Raw genomic sequence first — 15,072 nt, 5'->3', positions numbered from 1 at the left:
AACCAATCCTTGGTTGTCTTTGAATACACAGCTGTATGGTGTTTTCTTTTGTTAATTGATTATAGTAAATATTTGAACATCCATGTAATTTTTAAGACATGTAATTGTTAACTTTAGATAGCTGTGAAACCACAAATGTGAGCCTATTTTGTTAAAGTTTCAACAGATTAGGGCGATCTTAAATATTCCATCTGTCCTTTGTGTGCAATGAAGCAAACATTAAAGTTAATTCAGGAAACACTTTTGTCATCTTCTTCTTTCTACAGTATGAATTGAATTATGTGGTCAAGCTATGGGTCAAACTAACCCAACAAACACAGTAAAAATTGCTGGGTTAAAAACAACCCAATTCGTAACCCAGTGCTGGGTCAAATATGGACCGATCCAAAGCTGGGGTGTTTTAACTCAACTGGGATGGGTTGATGGTTTGACCCAACACATTAGGTTATGGCAACTAACCAAAGGTTGGGTTAAATTGACCCAAAATTGGGTTGAAACTCGAACCCAACACAAGGGTTATTATACCACTATATTTGGGTTAAAAAATATATTTTAAATTTCACTGTACACTATACATAAACAGGATTGAAAACAATCTGAATTTAAAGCTTCTTTAATTTCCATGTGATACATATGTAGAGTCAGCAGATTTCATTCACAAAAGTTACAAAACATAAGTTTTGTAACTTATATTACAAAATGTTAACTTATGTTACATGGACTCATCTAACAACAGCTAAAGTAGCATAGCTCCCATAGACATTAGCTCCCGCTAGCAGACAAATATAAGGAGAACAGAGTATCAGACTACCAGACATATAAAACCTAATTTGAAAATATTTATTGCAAGGAGCTTACAAGGATGAAATTCAGATTTTGCAGGTGAGGGAAGTTGTGAACAGAATAAATATCTGTCAGTTTTGACTAAAAGTCTTCATGTGCCTGCAAAAAAAGCTGGAGATTTTACTTTTCACCGTCTCAATGCATCTAAAGTCAAAAGAAGAAATGATGTTACCAGACAAAAATTAAAGACTATCAAAGTCCTTGGAAGAGTCCTGAACTGAAACTGTCATGATTTGTTTGTTGGTTGGTGGTGGACCCAAATGCACAACAGTGGAGGTGATGATGAAAATGTTTAATGAAAAAGTAAGGATCAAAAACTTCCAAAATCCACAAGAGGCCAGGGCAGAAAACAAATAATAATTCCAAAGAATTATGAACACAGAGACATGAGGAGAAAAAGAGCCGAACAGGAAGCAATAGAAGGAACCAGCTAAGAGTAACTGAAAGACAAGGGTTTATTAAGTACTGGGAGGTTGAATGCTGAAACAAAGGACCAGGTAATTGACTAACTGGTCACAAATATGATGGGAGAGAGCAGATAGCTGTCATGTTCTGTGTTTTCTGTGTATTTATTTAGAGTTTTCTGTGTCCCCGAGTCTTCGTGTTGTCCTGTCTTCCCCTTGATTGTTCCCAGGTGTGTCTCGTTCTGTGATTACCCGCTGTGTATTTAACTCCACCTGTGTTCCTTGTTCCTCGTCGGGTCCTTGTCAATTCAGCGTCTAACGTGCGTGCTGTCGTCTTTGTACCCAGTCCGTCATCTTGTCAGTTTGTGTAACCGGTTGCTACCGGCGTCGAGCCCTGGCTTCCGCTCAGCCGTGCTGCCCGGTGTTTTGGACCATGTTGGACTGTGTTGTTACGGACTTTCATTATTAAAATCATTCATTCATCGCATCCTGGGTCTACAGCGTCTGCCTCACCACCTCTCACCACCTGCACTTCATGACAATAGCAGACTGAGGAAAGAGAGGCTGGGGCCGAGGGAGATAACACTGAGGACTAGAAAATTGATCTAATAACTGGACCTAAAGGACATAATAGAACTGGAGTGCAAGTAATGACTAGAGACAACGCATAATAAACTATAATAACTAAGAAAGGACTGAATTATAGTAAAACAAAAACATAGCTGATCTAAAAAGAAAAAGAAAAAACTAAAATAGAGAAATGAACAACATCTAAAACCCAACAAAACAACCCGGGATTTTAATATTGATTCAGCTGAAGAGAGCTGTGGACTAGATATGCCATTAAAGTTGGAGAACTTTTACTGGCTAGAGGCAGGGGTGAAAGTAGTTTTAAATTCTTGCCGATACTATGACAAAAATCATCAGTGCAAACCAAAACAAATAAAAACATTAATATTTTACTGTACTATAGGCTCCCTGTATGGATAACACAGAAAGTAGAAGCACTTTACAATGTGAAAAATATATATTTTCTACCATACAGGGTGGAAAGTAATTAGTTACTTTTATTCATACTGATGTAATTACAGTTTGTCCAATTTGTCCTTTAAGTTGTTTACCAAATCTGAACTTTTACTTTTACTTGTTTTGAGTAAAGTTACTCTGTTACAGTTCATATCATATTCATTAATGAGTAAAGATAAAACAAAGAAATACCAGAAAAAATGGCATTGATCTTTCAGCTAGGTTTATATTAAGATCTCATGGTGTTGCATCAAATGAAAGACAGAGTAAGGAAAACCTATCAAGTGTAGTTCAAGTTAACTTCTGAGAAAAAGAAAATATCTTGCTGTACTTAAGGCATTAGTTTAATTGTAACTATGAGAAAGGCAGGAGTTTAATCTCTAACCCTAACCCTCCCCTAAAACTGAAAACAGATAATCAGGTGCTTAGTTTAGAGTTGATTAAGGAACAAACAGCAGCTGACATAAAATATTGGAAATTAATGTCCCATTAAAAATACACGTAATATGTTGTGTTGCTACTTTATTTATAAATGTGCTCCTTTAAATAAAAATAGCTTGACACCAACATGCTGTCTTTTCCTTTTCGAGCTGTTTTGCTCATAAAGTAAAATTTTAATGAGGTACTAAGTGCAAATTTTTATCAAAACTAACTTGAGTAGCCTAATTTTTTGTCCTCTTTCCAGCTCTGCTGGCATGTAGAAACATTGAATAAACAATTTTTATTTTAAAGTCTATAAATGATACGCAATTTTTTGTTCGTCCTGTCCCAATGCAAGTGGCTTTTTTTTTTAATGTCTGGACCACTTGTGTAAAATGTCCTAGATTATAAATCAAATGCAACAGTTCGACCAGCAACCACTGTCTTTTATAAGAAGCCATGCGTACTAGCTCTATCATTTAATACCAGTAAAATCTCCGGTCATAAGTTAATAAGCAGTTGTTTTTGAGGTGTGCTGTTTTGTTTTAATTGAGCAAAATAACATGAAGTAACATGAAACACAACATGATGCTCTCATTTTGCTTTTAATTGGGACATTTTGTGATAAACAGGCAGACATTAAGCATAGCGGAGAACACTTTGAAGAATGCTGACGAAAGCTACAAGCTGCAGGAGGGAGGAGCGGAGAGAGAGAGAGCGAGAGACGGCTGGAGGGTTAGAGGCTTGGACCAGGGGCACCACCAGAAATCTTGGGCCCCATGACAAAAAATTAAATTGGGCCCCCCTGCGCATCTGCTGTTACAATTTCTTGAGTCTATTTGACTTATAAAAGGCTATAAAAGGCTTAGAACTGTCTTGCTTTCTTTGGTCCAAGACTGATACTAGCATAATATTTACTGCTCGTGAATTTTACATGCAACAGTGTGCATGCTGTATGCAAATAGGTTGCTTAAATTTTTTTTCTTAGTTTTAGCTTACTGAAAGGTCTCTCTCCACCAGCAACAGTCATAGGCAACATGCAAAATATAAATAAGGTAATCCAGACTTCTCAAAAAATGCTATGTAGGTTCATTTCATTCAAACTGCAGCATATATATTTAATATTACATATTACAAATATTGCATGTCACCATGTTGTGACAGTTTGCTATGAGACAGATAATCTGTGAAAAGATCAATCTCCTCCACCTCGTCACTCACAGTAAAATTTGCAGTGTTAAATCAACACCTAGAGTTGAATTTAACACTGTCTCCGAGTCTATTTGGTCCTTATCGGAATTGGTGTCAATTTAACTCTTTCAATAGTGTTACATTTTCAGAGTTAAATTTAACTCAAAATAGAGTTAATTTTTAACACTGACTAACACTGTGCAGTGTTAATAAAACTTAACACTCCTACTTAAATAACTCTGATAAGAGTAAATATGATTCTAATCAGAGTTAATAAGTTACTCCACAGTGGTGACAAATTAACTCTGATTCTCATGCTTTTCAACACTGCACTGAGTTATTGACAATCAACACTGGAGTTTCATATAACTCCTATGAGTGTTACTCTAACACAGTACTGTGTTGACAATTTACTCTTTTGCTGTGAAAAAGCAACTCCACACAGATATATATGCAGTGCTATTTTTACACTTTTGTAGAGTTAAATGACAATCATAATTCAGTAATGCTGTTAAAATGTACAATTGCATAAAATCAAGTTACCACAGAAATGCATTTAACTTAACTTTATTGAACTAAAGCAGATTTAAAGGATTTGTTAACTTTTAGTTAACACACTTTTAGTAGTGTTACAGTAACATGACATGGTGTACATCTTATTACAGTAGAGGACTTTGCATTGACTGCAAAATAGCTTCCAGGGTGCCTGGCATGCCAAACAACCGATCTCAAGTCCACAAACAGTTAACTTCAGTCTCTTAAGAACACCATTAGCAAAATTATCCTATGTCTGCATAAAATGGCAATATGGAACCACATATAAGGCAGTATCTGTCGTACCGTACTTCATTTGAACATCAAATGGTTTGAAGTATAACAGATCATTTATATGCAAAACCTTTCGAACAATTTCTGGATGCAGCTTGACCTTAAAGGCATGGTAGTGGTCATCAAAACACATGGTTTCCATAAATTTTCCACAGAGCAAAACACTGTCATCTTTTACAACAATTGTTTGAATCTTACAAAATACAGGCATCTCACATGCTACCTCAGTACATATAATAAAGTCAGGACGGTACTCTGTACCATAGTATTTTATCCACTTGGCAGAAAACACACTGGTTGTTGAAACAATTCCAAACTTTGCAGCAATCGCTTCTCCCTCTTTTAACTCACAAAGTGTCACCATCTTTCCTGGACCTACACTGAATCTTTCCTGGCCAAATGATTCATGATGCATTGCCATGTAACTTTGATGCTTTTTCGCTAATGTTTTAGTAATGTTTTTAAAGCTTTTTAATTGTTGCTTGAAGAAACTAACACAGGGTTGTATGTTGCGGCAAACACATAATGTGCCTTAAACAGTTCGTCAAAAGCACCAAGAGAAGAGGTTGACCTGCAAGCAATGACATTTTTGTCAAGGATGAAGAACTGGTGATCTACTTTCTTCCTCTGTCCCACAGCCAGGAGATAGGGTTGTGTGCTCATGACGGCATCAAGATGTTCTTGAATGCTGGTTTCTGTCTGAGAAAAAAAAACATTACCATTATAATCCATAGCTGCAATACACAAGACAGTTTTCATATGGGCAAAAAGCATTTATCTTATGTGTGATATGGCTCTAAAACTGAAACTCTTCAGTGAAACGACCTCAAATAAAACAAATACAATTTGCAACAAATACAAACCTTCTTGAAGACCACAAGATGCTTCTCTGGTTGATAGCCAGACATCTTCCAAGGTTTCTTTCGGCCCAATGCAGAGGGAGGAATGAGGTGTTGTAGCAGCAAAATTGATGAGAGGTCATTATCCCAACCTGTGACAAGAGAAATTTGATTTTGAATTGACCATCAGCAAAATCTATGCAATTAAAATTGGTATGTGTGCATCACTAAGTGAAGCTCACACAACAACTGAATCCCACATAATGTGGAAAAAGTCATCCTTACTCATGTCATCATCCACTTCAGTGGCATCCTCAGGAGGGTCAGTAGCCAGGAGAAGTTCTTCAAGGTCACTGGTGGTTGGAAGTTTTCTGCATTGTTGGATGATCTTTCTCTTGAAGGTGGTCATCTGTTGCTCCAGAAACTTGCCAGGCACGTCTTCTCCAAACATCAGGACAAAATCCTGCTCCACCTACAATGTAGATAGTGAAAAACTTGAACATTTTCCAGCCACAAATATTGTATTCATTTGACTTGTCACAAAAATACATAATTTTTTTACATAACTGTGAAGTTATCAAAATAACCATTTAAATAATTACCAAGCCTTTGACATCTTTGAAACGTGGAAAGACAGAGAGTATGTTGCTTGGCTGTTGGGGGTAGAGGACCGTGTTGCGCCGGAAGTCAAATGTGAGCTTCATCTTCTTCTTGATTGTGTCCTTATCGGCTGAATGCTTAATCAGTGCTATGGCTTCCTTACACTCTTCTTCACTCAGGACAGTCTCTGGAACAAACTGGGTCTCCTGTCTGACAGCTGGTCCCCCAAGCCCATGTTCACGCAATGCTTCTTTGCATTTTGCTATTAAATATAAAAAATATACTTAAACTTAAAAACAGAAGAAGAAGAAAAAAAAACTAACCACCCACAAACAAGTCAACACCCTCCCTACGGTACACTGTAAAAAAAGTCTGTAAAATAAACAGTAAAAATCTGTGAAATCATGACAGAAAAATTTTGTAAAGAAAAACACAATGATATTTTGTTCATTTAACAGTATGATGTTGTATAATGTAGAACTGAAAATTATTGTAAATTTTAAAATAGAAAATTGCAAATAATACTGTATTTTGTTGTGGAAAACACACATTTTGTATGTTTAATGGAAAAAGTTGTATCCTTCACAACATTTTTACATTTCAGCAGTGAAAAACTAACATTTACATTCTGTGATTATTAAATCCAAATGAATTGGAAGCTAGCTTACCATTTTTTTTGCTAGGGAGAAGTAAGTTTGGGCTTCCCTGTTTAAGCTGTTGCCCCAACTCCAGATAAGTGGAAGATGGATGGATGGATGGATGGACAATGAAATAAATGAATAAATGAATAGATTTGGAAATTAATGTGGAATTACGTAATTATGATTCCACATTGTTTACTTCCAATTTTGTTTACTAGTTATCTATTTATATTCACTTGTGTTTTCCCACTTCTTTAGATTGTCATTTCCTCTTTAATTCATTTACTTATTCTTTGTCAATTTTGATTGGATCATTTCTTCATATTTCACGACTAACGTGGAGGAAACACCTGAATCAACAAGGAAGTCATGTACTTGCTTATACATGTATTTTATTTTTATTTTTTGCTAAGACTGGATTTTTTACCTTCACCGTTGCCATTATAAGCTCAAAGTTCGGCTACTGCAAGAAAGACGGAGATCACCGCTTTGTGCTCAACTTCTCCCATTCGCTCGACAGTGCGGTCTGTTCTGCTCTCTGATTGGTCCGCTTACCTGGCGCCTGAAAGCTGTTTTGAACAAGTTCGTTCAACGGTTCTCATCTCAGAAGAAGCTGAATTGTGCTCAAACCTCGACAAAGAAAAGAAGGCTGTGTGGACCTCGTCAGCTTTCAGCAAATGTAAGTTAAGCTTTATTTTCTTCAAACGTAAAAGGCACGGTAATTTGTGTTTCTGGGGAGATTAAATTTTGTTTTTAAGGCGTCATATTGCTTCTTGGAACAATATGCAGTCGAATCATTTTTTGCTACACCTGCAACACGTGTAACTTGTTGGGTAGGTTGAAATTGTTTAAACATGATTACATGTACGTTTTGCTGTAAAACACTAGACTCAGTGAGGGGCTATGTGTTGCATTGCAGAGTGCACAGAAACGAGCCCAGTTGTGTATTCAAATGCCTGGGCACAGAATGTAAGCGGACATTTTGTACATATGCAGCGTTTAAAACTCATTTTTACCGAGTTCACAACGTGGCTTCACAACCCGAATCAGCCAAAGCCATTGTTGCTAAATTGAAATGCACCATTTCATTGTGTGGGCACCGAAGCCAAACTGTGAAAGAAGTCGTTGCTCATTTAAAGGAGCATATAATGGAGGGGCGGCCTGTAGCATGTCCAGTAAAAGCCTGCAAAAAAGTTTTCAGCGTCAAATCATCATTCACAGCTCATATGTCCCGTAAACATAGAGATTTTTCTGTGGATAACATTGATGTTTTGTACAAGGAAACTACAAATAAGATCGTTAGTCTGTCAGAAAACGAGGGGCCTTCTGAGAGCTTTAATGATGCTCTGACTAATGAAAGTCACGAATTATCTCCAAATTTCAACAAGGATTATCTCAGAAACTTGTCTCTTTTCTACCTGAAACTTCAAGGACAGCTGCTTCTTCCAGCTTCCACAATACAGAACATCGTTGAAGAGATGCAAAATGTGCATGAGCTGGGAATGGATTACACTTTGACTAAAGTAAAGTCGCTTTTAAAAGATGACATGTGTCTTGCAGATGATGCTGTTGCTAAAATCTGTGATTGTGTAAGAGATTCAGATTTATTTTCTGTTTGTCATCATGGGCCACTGAGAACAACATATTCAAGAACTCAGACTTTAAAAAAAATGTTAAAATACACAGAACCAAAGCAAATATCTTTAGGAAGTGATGAAAACATGACCCAGAGATTTTCTTACTACATACCCATTAAACAGACACTAAGTGCACTTTTAGAATCAGATTTATGGAAGAATTCAGTGTTGGAACAGTCCAATGACTCACACCCGGATGTTTTCTGTGACATAAGTGATGGCCAAAACTTCAAGTGCAACCAGTTCTTCATTGAAAATCCTGGGTGCCTGAAGCTTATTCTCTACCAAGATTCCTTTGAAATTGTTAACCCCCTTGGTTCAGCAAAGAAGAAACACAAAGTTGTCGCTATTTATCTATCTGTGGCTAACTTACCTGCTCATGTGCGGTCAAGCACTGATCACATGTCTCTAGTTTCATTGTGTTCCGAGAACGATTTAAAACAGTTTGGAACTGCAAAGGTTTGCTCTGAACTTCTCATGGATTTGAGAGATTTAGAGGAACATGGCATTATTGCAGGTGAAGAAACAGTCAAAGGGGCACTGTTCTGTATTGCTGGTGACAATTTAGGATCACACAGCATTGGTGGGTTTACTGAAAACTTTAGTACTTCTCAGTACTTTTGTAGGTACTGTGAAATCACAAGAAAATACTTTCTTAATGATCCAAATGCTTGTGGTCCACAGCGAACCCCTGAAGCTTACAACTTGGCTGTCCATCATCGAGAGATTGGAAGCAATCAAGACATCAAAGGTGTCAAGGTAAACTCTGACTTCAACTCACTAAAGTCTTTTCATGTTTGCCAACATGGTCTTCCACCTTGCTTAGGCCATGACTTATTTGAGGGTGTCGTATCCTATGATCTTGCACTATACTTGAAATATTTCGTTAAAACAAAGAAATGGTTTACATATTCCCAGTTCAACCGTAGAATCAAGCAATTCAAGTACAAAGGATCAGATGCTCTCACAAAGCCATGCCCTGTCAACTCTGAGGCAATCAGGCGTTCAGGTCAAGCTGTTCAAAACTGGAACTTGCTGAGATTGTTGCCAGTGATTATTGGTGACAAGATACAAAATCCACAAGATGATGTTTGGCAGACAACTCTCCAGCTCAAAGACATTGTGGATTTGATTTGTGCACAAAAAATTTCTTTGCCACAGGTTGCCTTTCTCGAAATAATAATCCAAGAATATTTGGAATCAAGAAAATCTTTATTTCCTGAAACTTCACTTAAACCAAAACATCATTTCTTGCGGCACTATCCAGCCCTAATTTTGAAATTTGGACCTTTGATTAGGTTGTGGACAATGCGTTTTGAGAGTAAACATGTCTACTTTAAAAGATGTGCAAGGCATTTAAAAAATTTTAAAAACATATGCTTGACACTATCAGAAAGACACCAGATGTTTCAGGCTTACATCTCAGCTGGCCCTAGATGCAATCAGCTGCTGCTGGTCAAGGACAGTTGTGTTTTTTACTCAAGCCTCTACAGTGATGAAATAAAACATGAAGTAAAATACCTGGGATTTTCTGAAAAGACACAAGTATTTCCACAGAGATACAATATAAGGGAACAGTGTATAAAAAGGGGCATTTCTTGGTTTCAAAGAATGATGAGTATATGGAGTTTGGAGTGCTGGTTTTAATTCTGATTCAAAATGAAACTGATGTTATTGTGTTATGGATGTACAAACAGCTGTCTATCATCCTGATTACCATCTGTATTCAGTGACAAAACAGACTTCAAGCACTTGAATACATGTTATATTACGGTGATCTTGTTTTTTTACCATTATTTTGTCTGATTTTATTCCAGAAATGGCTGAGCAAACATTTTTACGCAGCGCTATCAGTGAAGTGTTGCCCGATCTTGCAGAGGCTTCAAAAGACATTCTCGAGGAGACTTTACAGTCAATTGGAGTAGAAACGTATGATGACTTCCAGTTCATTGTTGAGGAAGACTTGCTGTCAGCATTAAGACCAATTCAAGCCAGAAAGGCACTTGCTGCTTGGAAATTCAGATGTAAGTAAAATTGTAGAAAAGCAAAAATCAACCGTTAAACACTGATATTCATATTCAGTTCTGATAACTTATTTGTTTTTTTTCAATTATTTTCTTATGCTTTTACTATACTAATATTTTTTTTGTACTTTTTACTTAATTTGTTATTTTTCATATAAATGCCATTGTTTTGTTGTATCAGGAGTCTAAATTTGTTTGTTCTTTCTCCTTAGGTCAATCCTGCTTCCATGCTAAACGATTCATGCTGAGTGTGGATCAACAGATTGGAAACAACAACATCTCCTGTTTTATTTCTGTCCTCTGCATGATGTTTGGGAGCTATTATTGTTTTAACATACATTATCCATCGGGGCTGGCGTCTACACTGGAGTTTCTGCAGAGGTATGAGTTGTTTTTTTTTGTTTTTTTTAATTGTAGGGAGTTAAATTTGACTTTTGACAACTTTTATATCTTGAATAAAATGTTTATTTCTTTGTGAGGCACATTTTGATGTAGTTTTCTGTTTGTCCTCTTTATCTTAAGGTGTTTCTTCTCAATCAACCCAGACAAGGGCAGTAAGGTGGAAGAAACCCGTAAACCCAGACTGCGTGTGAACCCCCGTGTACTCACCTTGATCCAGGAACTTTCGGATCATGAGTGGCGTGATGTTTGAGAAAGGACTAAAGTCAGTGAGTTATCAAGACAGTGTTTAATCTTAACAGAGGTGAATAGATTTGTAAATGTATGTTGCATCTCACACCGTGTCTGCTGAAGTTAAAAAAGTTGAAAAGACATATTTATATTTGTTCAGTGGCTGAATTTTGCTCAATGTCAGAAAGGACAAATGAGAATTTCATTGAAAATATGTTTTCAATTAAAATGTTTATTTGTTTCTAAAAAAAAATTTGAATTATCATTATAGATACAGTTTATATTGGGCTTCCTTGTGTTTTAAATTTGCATTTAACTGGTAAATGTTTGTTGAAATTTGATGTTTATAGATATTTGAAAATAGAATTGTTTCTAAAAAAGAAAAACTTTTGAAGCAAACAAACATTATTATTAAAATGTATACTGGAAATAGAAATTTATTGTATGTTATAATCTTCAAGCCCCCCCTCCAAAAAAAGGGGGTGAAAGTTGGTTCTCATACTGTTTCTGATAAAGTTAAAAAGGTTGAAGAAATTTATATCTATTCAGCAGGTGCATTTGCTTCATGTGCTTCATGATGTTCAGAAAAGACAAATGAGAACTTCATTGAAAATAAATATTTCAAAGGCATGTAAGTGTATGTTTATTTTTTTTTAAGATTATCATAGATACAATTTATATTGGGCTTCCTTGTGTTTTAAAGTTTCCTTTAAGTGGGAAATGTTTGTTGAAATTTGATGCTTATAGATATTTAAAAATATAATTACACTGCTCAAAAAAATAAAGGGAACACTTAAACAGGTGTTTAACACTTAAAGTGTTCCCTTTATTTTTTTGAGCAGTATATTAGTAAAAAGAAAAAAAATTAGAGCAAATTTCTGTTTTTCAGAAAGTATTAATAAAATGTTTTAAATTGACATTTTAACAGTTTTAATCTGTTATTTAAAGGTATTTTATCAGTAGGACTAAATGAAGTTTTTTGTACAACAAACAAAAACTGGGTAAATCTTACTGGAAAAAAGTGTAAAATAACAGCATTATTATGATAATTCATCAGAAAAAGTTGGTTAAAATTACTTGATAAAACTGTTTTATTACAAAAATAACCCTTTTCAAATCACAGTAAAAATTTGTGCAAAACTATGGAAAAATCTGTTCATTTCACAATTTAACACTGTTGTAATTACTGTTTGGTCAGTAAAACAGTTTACATGTTCACTGTGTTTTCTACAGAATTATTCTGGCAACCACAGCTGCCAGTTTTTTTTTGTAAAAACAACAGAATTTTTTTTACAGTGTAGCAGATCTTCAAGTGTTGTAAATGGTTTACCTCCATATGATGTTCGTCTGTCTCTAGCAGTGGATCTTTGAATAATTTTTATCCTCCAGGCTAAATACCCGATACCACTTGCAGCATCGTAATAATGCTCCTTGGGGATTGAAAGGATGGCAAAAGCAGACATAGCCACAGAAATGTCAGACTCATAAAGAAAAGCTGATGAAGAATTTCTATGCAAACCAAACAGTTACAACTACAAGCAAGTGAATCAAAAAATAGGCAGATGTCAATAAAATGACAGATCACATGATTTTGACTGACACAACAAGCAAATCTGCTGAGAGCAGACATCTAAGAATATAAAAATATAACTTGTCACATTTCACCCAGAAGTTACACTATCATGTACACACCCCACATGTTCACCGACACCCATTTGTGCACCCATGTCAACACAGACCTGCATATCATGTTACTATGGCAGCGATGCAATCCGGTCAAGGAAGTATTGCGGTTGGTGCCAGAAGGCTGGCATCCTGAAGGTGAAAACCAATTTACTATGGAGCTTGTAATTTGTCTTGGTCTGATCTACAAAAGAAACAGTTTAGAGCTGTGGCAGGACACAATTGAGTGCCATAAAGTATTTGATGTAGATTTTTTGATTAGACTTGTGAAAATGAGAAGTGTTCACATATAAAACTTTTAATTAATATTTTCCAGTTAGTCAAACACAGAAGCTTCTTTTGTTTTATTAAAATCAGAGTTAAGGGATGGTAAAAGAATGGTAATTAGTTTTAAAAAAATTAAATGAAGCATTTTAGACAAGTAAAAAAAACAAGTTTAGTGATGAATATCCACTTTTCTAGATGGCACCAAACTGTTCCAAATAGCTAAACTCCTAGGTATGTCTATACTAAAATGTCTCCAAGTTCTCTTTAATGTGTCTCAGTTTCACGCATTTTTTCACAGGCAATATACACAACTAGATTTATGGGTTTCAAGTGTTTGTAGCCTCATTTGTTACATTTTTAGAAGGTTTACATAAAACATTGTTGAAAGGTAAAATAAAAAAAATCTCAGCAGCAATTTCACAACTGCAACCTAAGGAAACTCATGTGCAAAGCAACTGCATCAGTTAAATAAATGACCTGATAGAAATTAAAAGTTTTCAATGGATCATTTAACAGTAACACAGCTGTATGATACTTACATAACCTTTCCTGGAGAATGGATCAATGAGGTAGGGAAAAAAGCTCACAATTCCTCTGGAATACATTTCTTTAACCTCTCTGCATGGTGAGATCCTGCAAAATTAAAATGGCCAAGGTATATTATCCATGGTATGCATTGAATTTAACAAAAACTTGAATTTCATCTAAACACTACATTGAGCTAACCAAAGAATATTTACAAATTACCCAATCTTCTCTGTCATATCAGCTGCGAGTATGTTAACCAATTTCCTTCTGGTTTCATCTGTGAGGCACTTGCTTCGATTAAATTCCTTCATGATCCTTTCTCCACCAGGTGTGTTGTTGAGAATGGATTCCACCAACTTAAAAGAACAAATCATTTCAGCTTTTAAATACATATCAAGTGCTAGTGCACCTCTGAATTGTTGTAACTTTCAACATTTAACAGAAAAACGTGGTGGGCTGCTGGTGGACTGCTCTAGCACCCCAACCACCAAGCATCGTAGGTTTTCTGGGGGAAAATGTGATAAAGATTTTTAGAACACAATACTTTTTGTAAGTTCTTGAGTTAATTCTTACTTGTTCAGGTTCTGTGTCTAGCTGCTGCTTGTTTAGCAGAAGGACTCTCTGAAAGAATGAGTATCTCTTGAGAATCAGACGAGCTTGGCTAAGATTCCTCAGGCGATTCCACCAAGGAGACAAATTTTGATCATAAGAGAAGCAGATGAAAGACAAAAACACTAACCACAATGAATTAGCAAGCTCATTAAATACTAACATAAATGATAAATGTAACAAACCAGTTTCATATTTGATGGTTAGGACTCCAGCCAAGGGATCCTTAACAACATCCTCATCCAACTCAGTCCCAGAACTGTCAACAACCTTCACGCCCTCTTATAGCTAGCACGCCAAATTCAGCAGATGCTAGAGAAAAAGACAAATGTTTGTGTAAATCACAATTATGAGGTTATGTTACTCTAATACTCACTAATACTATGTGCATAGACTCTGGAACATTACTTTTGAAAAAACAATGGGTGAATTAACATTACAAGCACCTCATAGCTTCCTGTTAAGCTTCATTAATACCGGTGTCTTACCTGTAATCAAAAACTCCTTCAGAAATGGCTCTGTTAGTCAGACAAATGTTTGTTGTTCGCCAAGTCTTGTTTTAATCAACATGGTTCCTGCAACACATAATTCCTCAGTCATTCACTTTTAGTACTGGAATGCTGTCACATGTGCCAACTGCTTCAAAAGTTAATTCAACTTACATTACATCACTTACACAAAACATAATGATTAAACATTACAGATTAAAGTGTCTTGGGTGCAAAGTAATTTGACTTCATGAGACTCTTATCAAGGTTAGACAGTTACTGAGCACCTTTTACATTAGCAACAACTAGAACAGTTCATGAAGTCGCCTCGCTTGTTTTTCAACTTTTCCTTTAGCATTAGCAAAGGTAATGGAGGAGTCAAGAAAGGTTTGTGCAAATCATCACTCGCGCCCA

The 15,072-nt window shown here is 35.9% G+C and overlaps 2 protein-coding genes across 6 annotated transcripts; one reads left to right on the top strand and one right to left on the bottom strand.

The window, feature by feature from the left end:
• Positions 1-4,435: 4,435 nt before the first annotated feature.
• On the bottom strand, positions 4,436-14,793 carry LOC116737241 (uncharacterized). Of its 2 annotated transcripts, XM_032590286.1 has the most exons (8): positions 14,135-14,793; positions 13,781-13,917; positions 13,573-13,666; positions 12,414-12,513; positions 6,154-6,413; positions 5,837-6,023; positions 5,576-5,703; positions 4,436-5,411 (listed from the first exon to the last, which is right to left on the bottom strand). In XM_032590286.1, the coding sequence occupies exons 1-8, from the start codon at positions 14,333-14,335 to the stop codon at positions 5,184-5,186; spliced, it is 1,335 nt and encodes a 444-aa protein (XP_032446177.1). In that variant the 5' UTR covers positions 14,336-14,793; the 3' UTR covers positions 4,436-5,183. The 2 variants fall into 2 exon arrangements, with proteins under 2 accessions (XP_032446177.1, XP_032446179.1); XM_032590288.1 differs by having other exon boundaries at positions 13,781-14,793.
• Positions 6,906-11,739, top strand: LOC116737240 (uncharacterized). 4 transcript variants are annotated; one of them, XR_004342754.1, is made up of 5 exons: positions 6,906-7,471; positions 9,114-9,188; positions 10,247-10,453; positions 10,666-10,834; positions 10,976-11,713. XR_004342754.1 is itself a non-coding variant. In XM_032590284.1 (5 exons), exons 1-2 carry the CDS (start codon positions 7,647-7,649, stop codon positions 10,352-10,354), a joined length of 1,650 nt encoding a protein of 549 aa, XP_032446175.1. In that variant the 5' UTR covers positions 7,478-7,646; the 3' UTR covers positions 10,355-10,453; positions 10,666-10,834; positions 10,976-11,121; positions 11,633-11,739. The 4 variants fall into 4 exon arrangements, 3 of the variants coding, with proteins under 3 accessions (XP_032446175.1, XP_032446176.1, XP_032446174.1); XM_032590284.1 differs by lacking the exon at positions 6,906-7,471 and having other exon boundaries at positions 7,478-9,188; positions 10,976-11,121; positions 11,633-11,739; XM_032590285.1 differs by lacking the exon at positions 6,906-7,471 and adding an exon at positions 7,478-9,012.
• Positions 14,794-15,072: the final 279 nt, after the last annotated feature.

The sequence above is a fragment of the Xiphophorus hellerii genome, chromosome 18 (assembly GCF_003331165.1).
Source record: "Xiphophorus hellerii strain 12219 chromosome 18, Xiphophorus_hellerii-4.1, whole genome shotgun sequence".
Classification (NCBI taxonomy): Eukaryota; Metazoa; Chordata; class Actinopteri; order Cyprinodontiformes; family Poeciliidae; genus Xiphophorus; species Xiphophorus hellerii.
This window is presented reverse-complemented; position numbering and strand designations above follow the sequence as displayed.